The 13050-nt window shown below is 42.3% G+C and overlaps 3 protein-coding genes across 6 annotated transcripts in view; 2 read left to right on the top strand and 1 right to left on the bottom strand.

The window, feature by feature from the left end:
- LOC109470249 (stress-induced-phosphoprotein 1-like) overlaps positions 1-4960 on the top strand; it is an 11320-nt gene extending 6360 nt beyond the window's left edge. Inside the window, exons 10-14 of one of the 2 annotated variants that reach the window (XM_019769111.1) lie at positions 1526-1650; positions 1859-1895; positions 2125-2228; positions 2598-2761; positions 3172-4960. In XM_019769111.1, the coding sequence (XP_019624670.1) occupies positions 1526-1650; positions 1859-1895; positions 2125-2228; positions 2598-2761; positions 3172-3244 (503 nt within the window). In that variant the 3' untranslated portion in view covers positions 3245-4960. Of the gene's footprint in view, positions 1-1308; positions 1434-1525; positions 1651-1858; positions 1896-2124; positions 2229-2597; positions 2762-3171 lie in introns of both variants that reach the window. The other variant, XM_019769112.1, reaches the window with a different exon arrangement.
- Positions 3815-8950, bottom strand: LOC109470263 (UPF0676 protein C1494.01-like). Of its 2 annotated transcripts, none has more exons than XM_019769135.1 (7): positions 8661-8950; positions 7870-8006; positions 7157-7241; positions 6880-6993; positions 6391-6570; positions 5944-6054; positions 3815-5472 (listed from the first exon to the last, which is right to left on the bottom strand). In XM_019769135.1, exons 1-7 carry the CDS (start codon positions 8823-8825, stop codon positions 5287-5289), a joined length of 978 nt encoding a protein of 325 aa, XP_019624694.1. In that variant the 5' UTR covers positions 8826-8950; the 3' UTR covers positions 3815-5286. The 2 variants fall into 2 exon arrangements, with proteins under 2 accessions (XP_019624694.1, XP_019624695.1); XM_019769136.1 differs by having other exon boundaries at positions 5287-5472; positions 7870-7994.
- A 3072-nt stretch (positions 8951-12022) lies between these two features.
- The window catches only part of LOC109470242 (protein kintoun-like), a 7649-nt gene continuing 6621 nt past the window's right edge, over positions 12023-13050 (top strand). Inside the window, exon 1 of one of the 2 annotated variants that reach the window (XM_019769101.1) lies at positions 12023-12191. In XM_019769101.1, coding sequence (XP_019624660.1) covers positions 12046-12191 — 146 coding nt within the window. In that variant the 5' untranslated portion in view covers positions 12023-12045. The remainder of the gene's footprint in view (positions 12192-13050) is intronic. The other variant, XM_019769100.1, reaches the window with a different exon arrangement.

Raw genomic sequence — 13050 nt, 5'->3', positions numbered from 1 at the left:
CTGGGCAACGATCTCTTCCAGAAAGGTGCAGAAACATCTGATGGCCAATAGGCTTTTTCCCCATCCCTTATAGCACTGAGGAAGTCTGATTTCTTATTACACTTAGTGTAGTAACTCTCAAGGTCATCTAAATTATGGGATTATGACTGGAGGGTGTGAAAGAAACAAGTACAGTATATTGATGTTGCTAACATCTCTGAGAGATGAATATGTGTGTCTCGCTATTGAAAAGGACATAGTCCAGTATAAATGTTTGTTTGTAATGGTAAGTATTTTATTATGACAAACATTCATGTAATGAGAGAAATCAGATAAATAATGCCTTGATAGTGGATCAAGTCACATTGAATTGCATTGATGTATTGTCATACAGTGTGACAATAGCCTACCTTTAGATGCTATGATGATTGTTGATGTTCTTTTTGTCAATTTTGTTTATATTTATTATAATAGTGTCAGAAACCATGTTGTCAGTTTTCACTAATTTCTAATGTCATTAGACTTGACATTCCATACATGTTTTTATCGACATTCCATGCATGTTAATGTATGGGAGTTTTCCGTGCCTCTCCTGAAACACACGGGTGTGTAGGAAAGACAGCTGCACGGCCCCTGTATAACTGTGTTTTGCCTCCTCCCAACTGAATAACTTAATATATTTGTAAATTTGGTACCAGCAGGCTGCTTCAACAGGCAGAAGGACAGATAGACATTGTACCAAAATAAAAGAAACCACAGGGAAAATACAGGCACATAACCTTAGTGACTCACATTTGCATGAAATTGACAGCCATTTACCATTACTGCACAGTTGAAACTGCAGCAGCATATAACAATAAACATGGTCTTGTCAATGCTGGTCTTTGTGATTTTATGGCTGTTGTTTAACATCTATTGCCAGTTTTTTTACAGTCATATTTAGTACCTTTCATACCTTTATAGACAGTGAATCCCTCCCTGCAAATGTTCTTTCAGTTTCAGTGAAAGTACCACATACTGAGTCATTTTTCTGGTAAACCTTGTTAGCCTAGACAGGCTACACCTCACTGTGTACAGGGTGTGTGCAGCAAAGCCCCTTTCACATACTTCAGACAAGTCTACAACAGAAAGTTTCTTAACCATAACAGCCTTTAAACAGTAGTAATGATAAGGCACCATGTTTATGAACACTTCTATGTAACTTTCAAATTAACTTTCCTCAAACCTGCAACAAGCTATATTGGCATAGCCCCACCAAAAAGTGTATGAGAAAGAGGCATGAGCATAATCTGTGTACTGTAACTGAAGGTTGGTTTCCCTGTTCGTTAGGCGACTTCCCTAATGCCGTCAAGCACTACTCGGAGGCGATCAGGAGAAATCCTGGCGATGCCAAACTGTACAGTAACCGGGCAGCCTGTTACACCAAACTGGCTGCTTGGGAGCTGGGCTTGAAGGTAGAGTGTTCCTCTCTATGGACTTAACTTTGTTGTTGTGTGAGCTGCTGTGAGATCAAGCTTTTTTCCCTTCTCCCTTTGCTGCATGCTAGGTGACTACCCTAATGCCTTGAAGCATTACTCAGAGGCCATCAAGAGAAACCCCCAGGATCCCAAGTTGTTCAGTAACCGAGCGTTCTGCTACACAAAACTGGCGGAGTGGCAGCTTGGTATTAAGGTATTGCCACTTCGACTGTAACATTCCAGACGGAGATGGGCACTGCTTCTTTCACACACCAATTTGTTTTGCTCTGCATTATGTGTTGCCTGTGGTCAGCACATAACTGCCTCTATAAGATAGACTGATGTAGGTAGTTTTGCTTTAATTCTCAGCACATGTCACTGACTAATATTGATGCAATTTAAGTAACTCAATTTTTTCTTAGGACTGCGATGAGTGTGTACGGCTGGATCCAAAATTCCGTAAGTAAAAAGGCCTTTTCACTTTACTTTCAGCCATTTGTTGTGTTGATGTGTGATGTAATTTTCATGGGGTCGCTAGAGTAGAGTTTTCATGTAGTTTTTTAACATTATTGTGTCTGTGATTTACTTGTGACAAGACCAGTTTTGTTACATTTCCCTATATATTTTCTAGTGACATTGATTCTGTGATCTGCTTCTCCATCATTCTCTGAATTTGTGTGTTTACCAGTAAAGGGATACCTCAGGAAAGGGGCTATCTTACAAGCCATGAAGCAGTGGGGTCGAGCACAGGACGTCTACTCTAAGGCACTAGATATTGACCCAAATAACCCGGTAGGTTTGATTTTCACATTGCTAATTTGGTTAATGAGCTTGTTGCAATTTCAGCCAAGTAACAAAATGTTTTGTAACTTAAAAAGCCGTCTGGTTTCATAAGGAAAACAGAGAAAATTTCTTGACAGAGATCATATTTCTATGGAAGAAGAAGGATTGAAGGTAAGAGGGATTGTGGGGTAGGCGGGAGTCTCACATGAGCGTAAACAGCAAATCAATTTGATAAAGTTCCACTGGTTTCCTAAAAAAATTGCGCCCTATCGTCCAGCTCCCAACACGATTTCTTCTTGCCGGACCCTAATTTCATTCTTGGAAACATGGAGAATCCTCCAGGTATAAGACTGGAAATCTTCCTTTCTCTGCCTACAGGAGGCAAATGAAGGCTACCAGAAATGTCTCAAGACGCTGAGCCAGGATCCAGAGGAGATCAGGAAACGTGCCATGGCAGATCCCGAGATCCAACAGATCTTGAGTGATCCAGCAATGAGAGTGATCCTAGATCAAATGCAGAATGAGCCTGGGGCTCTAAATGAGTAAGTTAACTCTTCATGGGTTCACAAATATATTCAAACTGTAGATAAATAAAGGTTACCCCCTACCCCCATCTCATCTGCCACCATGAAGCTTTCGTGTTCACATCAGCCCACTGCTGATGTGTAGTTGTGTCTTACTGGGACTTTCTCACATTTGGTGTGATTGCTTTGTTAAATGGGAAATTATGTTATTATTTAATTCAAGGATATTTTTGTCCCGGTGTAGGTAGCTTAACTTGCATGTTTGTTTGGTTCTTTGTGAACAGGGATAAAAATATATGCTTATCATATTTGTGCATGGCCAGGAAATATGGGAAGCTAGAGCAATCCCAGTTGCAGGAAACTACAACTGGGATGCTACTATTGCTGATGTATTATTCATGTACTCATCATAAAAATTTATTTCACAGTCATTTGCAAAACCCAGCAATCAGGACCAAGATTCAAAAGCTCCTAGAATCTGGTTTGATCCAGATCCGTTAGCCTTTCTTCAGGCACTGTGGGGAAATATTAAGGACACACCAAGGGGCCTACAGATCCACCTGCCAGTCACAGCCGTCAGCTTGTCACCATGGACAGGGTAAACCACTCTGCGCAGCACATTAGTCCTTACACCAGTGTTGATATGGGGAAACAGGTCTTGGGCAATACCAACCAGAAAGACTGTAGTGAATTTTTCCATAGTAACCAAGAGTAGGTAATGTTACCTGTGCATTGTGGATGTAATTGATATGGAACACAACTTTGTGTTTTATTTGCTGGAAGTGCTTCAATTGTCATCCTAATATCCCCATGTTTCCAGACCTGTTTTGTGCTCGGGGGCTCTTGTAGCCAGTCAACAGTAGAGCCCAGATGTTTACAAAACCCACAGAAAAATAAAACATTTACTTAATTAAGGTAAAGGCAAAAGAATTGACTCATAAAGAAGTTAAATTTCATTGTTATGAATATATTGAAATTGCATTTATCATGCTTAAGTGTCTAGAAAAAATGGCTGAGTTGTGTCAAGCTTGATATTGTCATGGAACTTTGTTAGCACTTTTCAGTCAGGTGCATGGGGCATACATGTACTTTATTCATGTACTTTTAGATTGCTGGATGAAAGCTTGCTCCACGTTTAAGATTATCTTTATCAAATAAAAGTGTCAGCAGGATTTGTACATTATAGTGGTCAATCAAAGAACTGCATTGCACCAAATGTTGTCAGATGTTGATAGGCAGTGTACAGTAAGATGAAGTGAGTGAAGCTCCTGTTTATTCTAATAAGGTTGTGTCAGCCAAGAAGCTTGTTAAAATCCTCTCAGCTTCCCCTGCATACAGACTTTCCAAATTATCTTTAACAAGCTATTTCCATTATTCTTTGACAATGCAAAACTGTTGTCATTCCTCATACACTTACAAGCTTCTGTCTACTCTATATACCATGGCTCAGACCAACAGTGTAAATATGAAGCCATCTTTTTCTGTATGTCTCACAGGATCACATACCTTACCTCTGGTATGAATACAACACTCAATACCTCTTACCTTGGACTAATGGCCTGACTACATGAAAAGTTTGTCTTAAGTTAAACACAAGTAGCATTCACAATCCCAATTTTCAACTGATGCTTTAGATATGAACAACAGTAGCTTCTGTAAGACATACACAAGACAGTGTTGGGCTATGTCCAGAAGCTACTGTTGTTCATATTGCCACACAGCAATGAATGGTTGATTCTTGGATGCCTCCTGTAGAGACTCCAACTCTGATACCTATAGTGTTTGCACTCACAGGTCTATGACAGAAGCATTGTCCACCACGCTGGATGGTTAAACCGGGAAATTGTCAGAAACATTTGAATTTGGAATTATGATCACAGTCACATGCAAACACATTGCAAATTTGAAGATCTGACCATTACAGGTTTAACCAACCAGCAGGCAAACACTATAGTGTGGTGTGGCCATCAGATCCAAGATATACAAAGTGCTTGCTAAACAATGTTTACTAATGTATACAGTAAGTATTTTAGTGTGAAGTCTACCAAACTTTTTCTATGGATGTTACATTCATGAACAGTAGCATTAAGTTGATTTCAAGTCTGTCCAATAGTGAAGAATTATATTGCATTGATGCTGGGTTGCTGTATTGTGACAGTCCTTTCTTGTGATTTGCATGAAACAGATATGGAAGACATTAAATGTAACTTGAAATTTGGACTAGGAAGGTGTAGGATGTGTTTTGTTGGATTGTGTCTATTAGAAATGATAGCTGCAAATGATGCACACAAACAAAAAGTTCATGAAATACACCATACCCTCACCAATGTGGACGTCCTGACATAACAGCTTTAGGACACCTAGGACCGATATCTGGAAGTTTGATCCTTAAGCCCACAAACGCAATACACCACTAAATTTATTATAAAACTGCTTTCTATCTGCTGTTTACATTAAAGCAGTCGTTATCGATGGGAGCTGGTCGTTAAATTGATCACTTCTACCAACTGAACGGGCAGGTGGGGTTGAGATGAGCAGCCCATCTACCCGGACAGGTAGGTGGCCCCGACTTGCTGGTTGAGGTATTCTCGTGCCAAGAGCGGCTCGTACTTGTCCGACCCGTCCAGACAGTTCAGCTCCACGTCACTGTCGCAGTGGAAGAAGTAGGCGATGGACCGGCGCACGCGCTGCCTCTCCTCCGGGCTCTCAGGCATCACCACACGGTGCCTCTGTGGGGCAACACGACACTTATAATGTCAGGTGACAAGTAGGGGTGAATACCTGGTTTCATACACCGTATCACATTTTACGGAACACGCCGCTCATGTTAGAAGGGTGATACATGTCGTTGGGAACGTGCGTATGTAATGTTCACATAAAATTTCCATTATTATTGTGTCTGTAAGAGACGTTTCTTTATTTCGCTCAAAAGCATATTACTTTCAGAAAGCAAGTACGGAATCAAACGTTTTTATGTAGTATTTATTAGTTATCATCGCCACATGTACGTCTACCTTACTTTGATGTACGTACGTGATGTACGCCTACCTTATTTTAACTAAATTTGACACCTTAGTTTTATGTTTTCTTATATATGTCTTGTATTTAATTGTACAGTGGCGGTGCTAATGTGACTTGAGTTGCGCCACCACCATGTCTGTATTTGTCATGCACTTGAATTAAAAAAAAACGTTTCTTACCGTCGACTTGAGCTTGTCGGCTGACCACCTCTGTAAGGTGTCCGCGATGTTCACCACGACAGTACCCGGGATGGGCGAGGCTGGGACGTACTCCCCGTCAGCGTTCACCACCTGGGAGCGGTATAAACAAAAGAGCTTAAGTAACGTCTTCTGACACAAAATTGGACACATTGTACGACCTTACTATTCTCTCAGTGACCATCGATATGATATTAGGGCTGAAACAAAAGTATACATTTTGACATTTTCTTTTGAAGTTATCTTCTTCTATCTTAGGCTTTTATCGTCAACGAGCAATCAGTGTGCGAGAAATTTAAACGTACTGTACCGTCTGGCATCCGATCAATCAGCATTCACTGACTATATGCAAGAAGCTCCTTGATGTGTAAATAAATAGAATAAACACATTACAGTAGACTTTGAGTTAACTGTCCCCGGCAAATTTACCTCCAAGCCATGGTTGTCCTGGAACAGCAGAGTCAGGCAGCCGAAGTCAGTGTGTTCACCACACCTGACCTGGTCCTTCTTGATGACGTCCGGGACCGGAGGGTACCGGAGGGTTCGAAGGTTGGTGCCGTTACGACCCTTTCCGACGTACTTGAACTTTCCCAGGAAACCGTCTACATCCTACATGAAAACATATCATGTACTTAGTGCGGCAACATCCTACAATATCACATTTTCTTACAACAAAAGAGCTGAGAACTTCACTACACCGCTATGCGTCAATGTATGATTCTCCTATCGCCTCAGGCATGTCAGGAGTACCTGTGAGTTCAATGATGATAGTTAGAAAGTGACCGAGATAGTGAATAAAAGGACCAATGTGACAAGGAGGGACTATCATCTCGGTGTGTGAGTTAAAGAACCCACCACATTATTTGATACGAGTGGATAATACCAAGTAATCTGGTTAGAAACAACAAACAGATATACCTCGACTCCCAGTCCCCTGGCTATGAGCTCCAACAGGCGCATGGCGATCACGTGGCACTTGTGATAGAAGTCCATCATCACCGGCTCAAACTCTGGGATTTCCTCCGGCCAGGTCTGAAAAAGACAGGCAACTAGGACCAGCTTGTCATAGAAGATTTTGATTTTGCACCAAGTTCAGCAATTAACAATAGCCTGGTATGCACGTGATTTATTTTTTAGAGCCGTGGTCATCTATCATCCACCTAGTGCCTCTAGCGATTAAAAGAAAAGGACGCACCTGCCCTTCAGTAAGGGGTGGGTGTATGTTGAAGCATTCCTTTAGGTCACCGGGGGCAGGCGTGTCCCGTCCTACCAAAGACAACCTGCAAAAACGATGGGGGGTGGGGGTGGGGGGTGGTAGAGAAAAGCTTGAAGTTTATTTGTCTTTCTCAAGTTTTGGCATCCTGTGGCGATTTTCAGTGACGCTATGGCAAAATCAACCATTTACGGTCTGTGACCTTTTTCGTCACACTCTCGATTTTGTGTGACATATGCATGATCCTCCTTCGCAGAAGTTGTACGCCGGCGGAGGAGCGACGCGAGATATACCGCGGAGAGAGTTTTGCCGAGAGCATTACCATGGCCAGAACTTAGCGGAAGGGAGTTTTGCTAACCCGGCTGAAAAATCTCTCCGCGGCATAACTCGCGTCGCTCCCCGAAAAGAAAAAACGCCACCGCATCACAAGTCTGCGAACAAGGCTACGCACGACTGCCCCAATTCATACTATGAAAGTGACAAGTCACAGTACCCGTGCCAAGGGATCAAAGTGGGCGTTTACCGTTCGAACGTCAGTAGGGCTTCAAAGACGTGCCACTTGAGTTGACAAACCGAGGCTAGCACACGCCCGTTTGAAAATAGACGTTTGTCTACACCAGGAAGGTTGTTTGTCGGTTAGAACAGAAGTGCGGTTAGATTAATTATAATTTAATAATAATATTGATTTTATTCACATTTCTCTCTCCAGAGCCATCCAGCCATGTCGCTCTGCTGTCCTGTCCACCGGACGGGAGTATTTCTCCTTCACCGCTTCCGGTTGAAAACAGAATTTATCGTAGACATCAAAGACGTTGTTCACCTGTGAAGAGGGCTGGGAGTCAACTTTAGTTGGAAATACAAATGGCAGTTCGATTAGTGATAAAAGGTTGCAGTACACAGACTTAATGGGCACTTAAAAGTAATACGAGCACAAAGTACTAAGGTCAGCATATGCTTGAGACAGGCGCAGAGATTCTTGTGTTTACGACAGCGACGCGGGTACTGTGGCACAAGAAAGAGGAATACGTCATGTTTGAGACTGCAAAAGTTGAAATTTGATCTTTGTTCGGTTTATATAGCGTAGATTTGCGCCTTGTTACTGTCACAGCCTAGTGCTGTGCGCTTTGCGCTTTCCCATAGCGCTTTTAAAAGATTACGTCACGAGTGAACTAGCCGACAATCTTTAGCCCATTTTCACATATGTTGTACTGTACTTGTACATTATACCTTGAACTCAAACATATTCAAGTTCTGTACCTAACTTTTGCACCCTACTATATATATGTTTTTTTACCGCGTCCAAGTAGGTCACTTTGGGGTTCTTCACTATAGAAATTCCCATAGGCCGGAAACTGTGTCCTGCTACCATGAAGTTCATCTGACTGGTATCAGGACATTTCGGCCCCTGGACGGACATTTCGGCGCCAACCGGACATGACAAATAGCACATCGAAAATATTATTTATTCCGAGCTATTTGGTCTTACCTCTGATGTCGGGATACCTGTGTTCTTCAAATACACGAAGCCCACAGTAGTGAAAGCCTGCATGAGTTCATCTGTCAGCGCTTCCAGGTCAGCGTCGTTTACGTTCTTACGCTTGTTGTCAAGGCTGTAAGCCGAGAAATCCACGACTGGGATGTAGCCACTCATGTTTGCTGCAAGAATGTAGTGTATCGAAAAGGGTAAAATCTTTGCGTAATTTTTGTGGAAATGATTTGCTTAGTTAAAAAAGGTGTCTGCTATCACTATAGATACTTGTCGGTCCATGGTCTGACCCGTCTTACCAGTGCCGACTTATGTTAATTACCTCCGGGGAAGGAGATATCCTTCCGCGAGGAGGTTTTACTATTGTTCGAAACATTTCTGTCAGCAGCTGTTTCTCGCGATCGGCTGGACGGATTTGTCTGTGGTTCGGTATACGTATTGCTGTTGGGCTGTAGATGATGCAGAACGTTTTTGTTTAATTGCATATGTGTTTATGGGCGTGGAAATAAAAGGTTTTTAAGTGCTCCGGACACCCCCGTTATGCTGAAAATGGAATTTACCATGTTGTTAAGGAATGGGGAGGTTTCAGTTTTGGGTCTTACCATTTAAAAGGGGTCAGACAGAGGGGTGTCTGGTTCCGATAAAAACGTTGGGTGACGGCGCAGCAATGACGGCGCGGGATGACGGCGGGGATAATGGCGCGGGTGACGCTGAACGCTGGGTGCAAGCCGAGTCAGCGCTAGATCTTCGTGTCGCGGCATTTATTTCCAGAAATACGGCGATACACGTCAATTTATTTCAAGTACGGAGCGTAGCTAGCAGCCAGCAGAACAGCAGAAGCGGTGGGCGGGCGGTATGCAAATCTTGCATGACGTATCCGCGTTACGCGTCTCTGATTGGTTGTTCGCTTCAGCTGAGATCGCCGGGCGGCAACATGAAGGGCGCGGGGACGCGATTTTTCTGTTTGAAAATATGCACTAAACGCTGTTTTCCAGGACTGCATAGCCACATCTAGTGAAAAAGTGCACAATTAATATAAATTTGGGGGGAAATATTTGTTTCTTTGTCGATTTATGGTGTCGATTTATGGAACCCGGAAGTGCAGCCGAGACCAGCGCGCAGCGTAGACCAGCGTGGCAGTTTGACGTGTACGATCAAAACATAAACAAAACTCCCGCTGAAGAAGGGAAATTATCCTGTATGTATGCATTTCAGATCCCAGTGACTATGTTTACGATGGGAATAATTGTGGATACGCACGATGCGCACGATAAGCCTCAGAAATTTATGTCGCGAGTGGGGCATTCTATAGGCTTGCACGGCCAATGTCTGGCACGCTACGCGGCGTACGTACACTGCTGCACATCACAGCCAGCGATTCAGTGTCTTAAAATATTTTTTAACATCAGTATAACAATATTTTTAAGCATATGTGATCAAATTTCTGTAAAAAAAATTTGCACAATTGTAAACATAAAACATGAATAGATCGCTGCTATACTGGGCGTACCATTTCGCGTACATGGCCGGCTGCCCGGCGCTGCGCAAATACTGTCCCGATTTTTCTCAGTAGAAAACCAGAATAAATCACGCACCCGTAATTTGGCTTCGACCCAGAGCTCCTACTTCAGAGTTGAAACCTCAAAAATAGTAACTTTATTAGAGCATGGAGGTATTATACCTCTATGATTGGAAGAAATATAGTATTGCGACACGTGCATAGAATTTGACAAATGGGGGGGGGGTGGCGCTACCTAAAATTCTGCTGCGCTACCTAGTTTTTGCCCTAGGTAGCACACTGTGCTACTTTGCTCAAAAAAGTATTTCGAACACTGCGTTAATCAACAGTCCATACCGAACCAACGTACCGTCAGTAGCCATCAAACCGGCATACAAACATATTACGCACATCTCTTTTTTCTACCTCCATGTTCATACTACACACAAACAACTAACCTAAACCAATAGAAAAAAACCCGGAGGTTTGAAATCTACGATTTCCCTTGTTTTTTAACATAATTTTTGTGGAAATGATTTGCTTAGTTAAAAAAAGGTGTCTGCTATCAATATAGATACTTGTCTGACCATGGTCTGACCCGTCTTACCGGTGCCGACTTATGTTAATTTTTCATGGTGGGGGGGGGGGGCAGGGGGTCACAGTTTGACATCATTTGATATGCCCCAAGGCAGAAAGCTCAAGCATCTGACAAAAGAATGAAAATTTACGTCACGCGATTAACTAGCTACTCTCCTTTTTGGATTCGGCTTCTTTTTAGTGTGTTTTAGGCATTTTGATAATCTTTTGTACAGTCTGGGTGGTGTAAAAAATCCAATTCAAAAATGAAAGCGCGATAAAACGCGTACGTCTAAAACACGCCAAAAAATAAGCCGAAGTCTAAACTTCTGCTTGGAGTAATCAACTAGCCATATGGCAACAACTTGAGTAAAAGCATGCAGGTATAATTTTTTTATACATGGTAAAAGAAACCAATGACTGCTGCTCGCTGCGGATTGGAAGCTTTTTCCATTTTCCTCCAAAATCAGAAGATACTCCATCAGTTACTCCAACCCTGCATATATACTACATGTACTTTCTAATATAATTAATTCCGAAACGAGATTTTAGTAAGTAGTACAAAATATCATATAGCTGGGCGACATCGACCACTTCCCATCGGTTATCATGCCGTAACATCATAAGTGATGAATAATAAAAAAAAGGTGATCGGTTATTAGAATAATCGAGGCGGGGCGTTAACCCTAGAAATCATGAGCGCATGAGGACACCAAAAGGACAGAAATTAAGCCGTTTGGTACACAGGGTGGCTGTTTAGTAGCCGCATTTTTTATTCACATTTTTCAAAATATTCACAATATCCCTGGTAGCTCTAGAGATAACGAAGAATGTCCTTGGGGTGACCACTAAGATTGGCCATGGCTGTGAAATACAACCAACTCGAAACGTTCCCTAGCTGGATGAATGACCTAAAATGTCAATGTTGAAATGAATCATTCTAATCATTATGGGTAGCTTTCATTTTCTTGTTAGTCGATGCGTGTCTGACGCAGTCAAACATCCATACAAGACCAATTCATTCGATATTCTTTGGCTGTAAACGCCCCTCTAGCGTAACATAGTAAAATTGCAATTAGACGATGACTGGTCAGGCTTCAGGGGGTGAACCGTTAATACCAATGTGTGCTGTTGATTTTTTTTTAGAAATACCACAAAACGTCACTAAAACAGAAAATCTGAAACTTTATCATTTTCTATTATTATTATCATAAGAATTTTATCGTGATTTTTTAAAAATGAAAAACGGCACCCAAAATCTCTTAATGTTACTGAACTATCCCTGTAGTTGCCATAACAACAGAAACCAAGATGGCGTCGGGTCGACAGAAGTTGGAAGACCTGAACATGACCCAGGATGAACTCCAGCGGTTTGAGAAAGCTTTCAAAAGCGAGGAGTTCAGGAAACTGTTTGCCGAGTACGCCGAGGAAATATCTGATCCAGAAAACCGGAAAAGGTACGGGATACCCATGCGATTCGTTGTTATTTGCTAGATAGATGTAACAAGTAAGTTGGTGGGAGGGGGGCGCGTTAATCAACAGACATGAGATCGCCTGAACAGGGGGTATATACCAGTAATTTCCATGATCGCAAGAGACTTGTGATGGATTTTCAGACTGGTAATTGGCATGATGTTCATTTCATTTAGTTCTTGACTACATATATGTGCACTTCTCAATCTGATCTGATCTGAATTCAGCCACTAACTAGCCTCCTTCGCAGACTTGTTGGGCGGCGGCATTATTTTTTAGGTGAGCGACGCGAGTTATGCCGCGGAGGGACGATTTTGCCGCTAAGGGAGTTTTTGCCACGGAGAAAAGGTTTCCCGCTCCAACAAGTCTGCGAAGGAGGCTAACTTATAACTATCCACTCAGAGGTGTATGTGATGACAAACGTTTCATTATACACGTTTTTCAACAGCTCGATCCTGGGTTGATAAAACTGAAATGTGTATTCATGACTGCTCTTTTTAATTTTTAGCATACTAGTAGTTCATCATCATCTTTGATACTGCTTAGCCTTCTAAAGAGAAGATTACTAGCAGCTGCGCATTAATACTGTGTGCAAAGTGCAAACAAAGGGTAAGGTAGGGGTGGACATGGACAAGTGCAAGGACAGGACAAGTGAAATCAGTGGTGCTAGTGTTACACGTATTTACATATGTACAAGGACCGGGAAGCAGCTCAATGCAGCGAAGCCCGTCCCAGCTCAGCTTTGAACTGGGAGATGGACTTCGCCTCCGCCACACTGGGCTCAAGTTCATTCCACTCCTTGATGGTGCGAGGGAAGAACGAGAGCCTGTAATAGTTGTTCTT

This window comes from Branchiostoma belcheri, unplaced genomic scaffold (assembly GCF_001625305.1).
Source record: "Branchiostoma belcheri isolate BF01 breed outbred unplaced genomic scaffold, Haploidv18h27 scaffold22, whole genome shotgun sequence".
NCBI classification, from domain to species: Eukaryota; Metazoa; Chordata; class Leptocardii; order Amphioxiformes; family Branchiostomatidae; genus Branchiostoma; species Branchiostoma belcheri.
This window is presented reverse-complemented; position numbering and strand designations above follow the sequence as displayed.